The 5861-nt window shown below is 29.2% G+C and overlaps 1 protein-coding gene across 1 annotated transcript; it reads right to left on the bottom strand.

Moving 5' to 3' along the window:
- Positions 1 to 3347: 3347 nt before the first annotated feature.
- LOC107812738 (myb-related protein Myb4-like) lies at positions 3348 to 5661 on the bottom strand. The gene is made up of 3 exons (NM_001325894.1): positions 5455 to 5661; positions 5076 to 5205; positions 3348 to 4233 (listed from the first exon to the last, which is right to left on the bottom strand). The coding sequence occupies exons 1-3, from the start codon at positions 5585 to 5587 to the stop codon at positions 3660 to 3662; spliced, it is 837 nt and encodes a 278-aa protein (NP_001312823.1). The 5' UTR covers positions 5588 to 5661; the 3' UTR covers positions 3348 to 3659.
- Between the last annotated feature and the right edge of the window lie 200 nt (positions 5662 to 5861).

Here is a 5861-nt window from a genome sequence, read left to right as displayed (position 1 = left end):
CCGTTAATATATATAATCTATAATATTTGCTTACAAATTATATTATTCAAAAATTTAGTTATAAAATAATTTTATATTAAATGGTTATATAAGAAAGGAATATAAATTACATGTGATGAATATGTAAAAAAAAAAAAATCTTTAATAGAAATAAGAAAATAAAATTTAAATAAAAGATAATAATATAAAATTGAAGAGAGAGAAGAATATAAAATAAAATATTCTTTTTTGGAATAAAAATATAAAGTAATGGTTAGAGTAACTTTACTCTATTTTAGAGTTTACTATATTTTGAAGGAGAAAATGAAGGCAAGGACACTAGATGACCTGATAGAAAGGATTTGCCATGTTAATGTAAAGTTATTGGCTATTAAAACTTGAGTTCCAAATTCCAATCTGCTTAAAATTTTCATGATGAATTATTTAGCAAGTTAAAATAATATTTTAATTTATCATTTATACCTGTACGTTATTTTTTTTTAATATAAAAAAAGAGTAAACGTCACTTCTTTGAGTTACTTTGTTTTTCTTGGTAACATATGAAAGATAGTGGTGGCATTTTATCATCGCACGCAGTTCTATTAGCTAATCTATTATTGTAACTTGTGATGGCTATTAATTAGTCAGTTCACTTGGATATGACCTTTCAATAATTGTCTTTTTCAAGATCGATATATTGAAGACTGAAATAATCCATTTTTCCACAGTCAATAGTTGATTCCGAAGGCGTAACGTTGTTACGAGTTATTCTCGACTTGCTCCTTTTGAACGGTCTTACGGGGAAAAGTGTTGCAACCTCTTTTATTTAAAGAGTTAATACCCTAAAATCTTTTAAACTATCAAGTTTTTGTCATTTTTCTACTTAAATTATTCGGTATTCCTAAAACTCCATGAACTATATTGTCCTTCATATTAAAATCCCCTCATTGCATTCTTCGAGGTGCGTCTAGTACACGCTCATAATTATCTAAAAAAACGTGCTATGTAGCACTACATGTGGCTATTTAACTCAGCCTAAAACCTGCCTAAACTATCACATTTTTGTCAGTTACCTATTTAAACTATCTGGTGTCCCCAAGATCTCCCTGAACTATACTCCCCTATATATTAAAACCTCATATTGGACTTTTAATGATACGTCTGTCTAACTATATTAACTTATGGTTTGTACAAAGTTTTTAGATAGTTTACTCATGATGTATTACTCTCGAATAATTGATTAATTCTAGGAGTTTTAGCCAAAATAATATCTAATGTACTGTGTTAATTTTAGGTTAATTGTGATTGTGTTTTATGTTAGACTCCAATTAATAAGTCCTTATTTATATTCACTTTGTAGCACAGTTAAAATATAAATAAAGTCATACAGTGTTGTATTTCTTAAAAGTATCTTATATTACATAAAAAAGATTACACAAAATAAAATTTTGCAAATAAAAAATCAATTGCCCAGCAATTACATTCTCTAATTCCAGATTAGATAAAGAAGGCTCAAGAGATTTAACTTTATTTTTTATAAGGTGTTGAGTTTAATAAGAAGATTTAAATTGGTATTCTTTCAACAATATGTGTAAGACATGAAAGAAGACTAAAACAAGAAAGAGAATAAAAAAAATTCAAAGGAAACAAGAGAGGGAGAAATTTTTTCAGATGAAACTCTTATGGAGAACTGAAGAAAAAAGGTTAAAAAATGAAGAAGAATGTGAAAAACAAAGAAGAAAGTTGAAAAAATAAGGAAGAATGGTGAAAAACGAGGAAGAAATATGGATATAACTGATATAAGGAGAATATTTATTAAAAAAATAAATTTGAAAGAAGGTTAGGCTAATTAACCATTATTTTCTGTTAGGTGGGCCATTTTGATGGCTTTTATTCAGCTACCACGCGTTCCCAAGCGTGTATCTACACCCGTTATGTCAGGTCAGCGACGAGGAATTTTTAATACGAGCGGCAATATAGTTCAGGGAGGTTTTGGAGACACCGAATAGTTGAAGTAGGAAACTGACAAAAATATGATAGTTTAAGGGGGTTTTAGGGTATTAACTCTTATTTAAAGGGAGAAAGTAGAAAAATATTTCTAGGGGTGTTCATGGTTCTGTTCGGGTCGGGTTTTCCCGGAAAAAAAAAAAAAAACAAACCAAGCAAGTCGGTTTTTTAAATATTGGAACCAAACCAAACCAATTAAATCGATTCGGTTTTTTTCGGTTTTTCGGTTTATTCGGTTATTCATCGATTTTTTTCTTAAATATGAGACATACACTACCAAACACATATTCCGGCGATTATATTTTCAACGTAACACTATCAAATCAATTGTTCTTTGAGAAATCTATCATTTACCTAGATATATTGATGATAATTGAATCAAATAGTGATGAATAATTAAAGTACTCAATTAAAAATTGATTATTTTTAACATGAAATAAATTCTTGTACTTAGCAAAAGAAAACTACCAATCAAACTAGAATGTAAATGCAAAGAATTAGATTATTATAATAGCAAAGAACTAGACTAAAAATATAAATGACTAGTATGTACCATAAAGTATATATATATATATATATATATATATATATATATATATATATATATATATATATATATATATATATATATATATATATATATATATATATATATATATATATATATATATATATATATATATATATATATATATATATATATATATATATATATATATATATATATATATATATATATATATATATATATATATATATATATATACAATAAATTTAAATAATTACTTTTATAGTCGGTTTGGTTCGATTTTTTTCGGTTATTTTTTGATTAAAACCAAAACCAAATCAAATTTGATCGATTTTTAAAATTCAAAACCAAAACCAAACCAAACCAAACCTAAAAAGTATCGTTTTTTTGGTCGGTTTGATTCAGTTTTCGGTTTGATTAGTTTTTTTATGAACACCCCTAAATATTTCAATGTCATTCTAATGGTTACACAATCTAAAACACGATTAGGTGAAAACAACTTCATTTTAATTTTTTTCAATGAGCAAAGCAATATGTTACTCCCTCCCCGTTCTCTTTAATTTTTTTCAATTGTTTTCACATATTAAAAAATACATATTTTAATATTAATTAACAATAAAATTGATCATATTAACCTTAATTTATTTATTAAAAATATAACAAATATTCTTGTGCTCTTTACTCCAAGGATAACTTTGGAAAAAAAATTTTTACTCCTCGATATTTGAAAATCAAATAGTGTGGACCTAAAAAAACAGGTCAAAAAATCAATTACAAGACATTTTCAACACAAAAAAAAATTAAGTTAAGTTAGGAGGATGGTGACTATAGGTTTTCCGATAATTTTTCTCTAAATATAGATTTTCTGTGCCTATATATGGAACTACATTCCTAAGTCAATACAAAACACATCAGCATATCCACTTACACTTCTCCCACTAAAACTAAGTAAAAAGGGTTCAAAATAACTAACACCAAAAATATACTAGCTAATGGTCCCAACACGGGAAATTTTTCTGGTCAAGAAAATTACAAACACGAAGTTTCAAACTTACCGACTCCAAAAATTCTCTACAACCTATTTATTAGCTAGATACCACTACCTCAAAATTTACAGAAGAACCAAAATTATAACATAGCCCCCTCAAAATTCTGGTAATTCTGGCAAATCATCAGTCTTTATGAAAACATTGTACCAAAAGTCCATGTCATCCTCCATTTTTGTAGCCAAAATGTCCACATTTTCTTCCTTAAAACTGGAAAATGGTAATTGAACTTGTAATTCTTGATTAGCAGCAACCATAACATGATCAGTACTACTCCAGTTATTGTCCGTTGTTAATTCGTCCGTCCAAAAACTCTCATCGATCTCTGGAAAATACTCGGACGACTCCATTACTTCTTGCTTAATCACAACCATTTGATGATCATCGACTAGTGTCACAGTTGACATTTCAGTACTAGATGAAATTTGGGGTGAGTTAGGAGCTAGCACTGGGCTATCAATGTGTTTTTGTGTATTAATAATAGTAAGATCAGAATTATTGGATGATTCAGAAGTAGTAGGACCCTTGGAATCATGATTCTTGGACTTGGAGTGTCTTTTGGAGTTCTGAGGAGGCTTATAATCTTTGAGCTTCTTCTTCAAGTGGGTGTGCCAAACATTTTTTATTTCATTGTCTGTTCGTCCTGGTAATTTTGCTGCTATTGCAGACCATCTGCACATTTGAGGAAATTTTTATTAGCAACTGAGGTGAACCAAAAAAGAGCTTTAATAGTGTAAAAATTCTTTTATACTATCAAATTACGTACGTGACAGAAAATTACAAGTAATTGTTCATAAAAAATGAGGCTAGTTACCACTTAAATTATGTTAAAATAAAAATTCATTTAAGTTTTCAACATATATAGGTTAAATCTAACAAGTATTTTTAGATTAAGAGAAGTGGACAAACATAACGTGGTGCTTAAATTTTAATAATAGCGTTACAAAATCCTTGGGAGATATTAGCCATATGCATTGATTTTTTTAACAGTTGATGCATAGACTGGCAAATGAGATTTGAGTAAATAATATTCTAATTATCAACTTGTCTAAGCGAATCTTTTCCCCCCTCTATATGTATTATTCCTTGAAAGAAACAAAACGACATAGAAATAAAAAAATAAGATATGTGTTCAGTGTTCTTTGGCTTAGATATACTAATAGATCTTTCTTTTAAATTTTCTAAGTACTCTCTGAAAGTAAAGACAAAAGTTTTTTTAAATAAATCCGCAATCTAAGGCACTATTGCCTTTAGAAAAAAGGGTCTTTTTCCTTATGTCCCCTCCCCCCAAACCCCCCTGGCATAATGATTATCAGCACACAAGGCATTACTGAATGTGATCAAGACCACACTCTTACAAAAATATTCAGCTTTAAGGGTAATTTATTATGTGCAGAGTTTAATTAATTTTAGCAATAAAAAGGAGAAGCAAAGGATTAAGATTTTAATTTGAAGGTATAGAAGAAATTGATATAAGAAATTTGATCTGAATTATTTTTTTTAAAAAAACTAACCTATTGCCAAGCATTTCATGTAACTGGATAATTGTTTCTTCTTCTTCCTTGGTGAAATTTCCCCTCTTTATATCTGGTCGCAAATAATTCGTCCACCGCAGTCTGCAACTCTTCCCGCATCTCAATAGTCCTAAGTGACGAACAAAAAAATGGAAATAACCAAACAAAATGAATAATAGGTTTCAATTGTAAACAAAAAAACTCAAGAAAAATAGATTTAGAGACGGATTATATCACTGGTTAAAATGTATATGACAAAACTCATTCAAAATCCACTAACTCTAAAACCTAGATCCGTCTCCGTCCAAGTTCGATATAATTTTTTGGACCAAAAACAAAAATTGGAAAATGTTGTGGGTAGATTTGTTAAGGAAATTACCAGCCTGTTTGGGAAGGGCTCGCCAGTTGCCATGGCCATTAGTTTGAATGAAAGAGATGAGAATCTGATCTTCTTCAGGAATCCATGGCCCTTTTTTCAGCCCCATTTTCTCACAACAAGGAGCTCTCACCATTTTCTTTTGCTTGATCTCTTCTTCCTCTTGAAAAATTGATCACTTGTTTTTTTTTCTTCTTCGGCTATCTTTCTGAATTCTCCTTGGTTTTAGGTATTTCTTTCACTCTTTCTTTCTTCCCAAAAGGACGAAAGAAATGCCAAAAAGCTCAAAACTCAAGAGTAGAAGCAAAATGACCAGGGATGTGTATTTATGCTTGTGAAGAGATTCCTTATTTTAATAGCAATAAACGACTAGAGCATCCCATTTCTAAAAGTACTTGCTTACTGTTTCG

The sequence above is a fragment of the Nicotiana tabacum genome, chromosome 22 (genome assembly GCF_000715075.1).
Source record: "Nicotiana tabacum cultivar K326 chromosome 22, ASM71507v2, whole genome shotgun sequence".
Lineage (NCBI taxonomy): Eukaryota > Viridiplantae > Streptophyta > Magnoliopsida > Solanales > Solanaceae > Nicotiana > Nicotiana tabacum.
The sequence above is the reverse complement of the archived record's forward strand: the minus strand, read 5'-3'. Positions and strand labels throughout refer to the sequence as shown.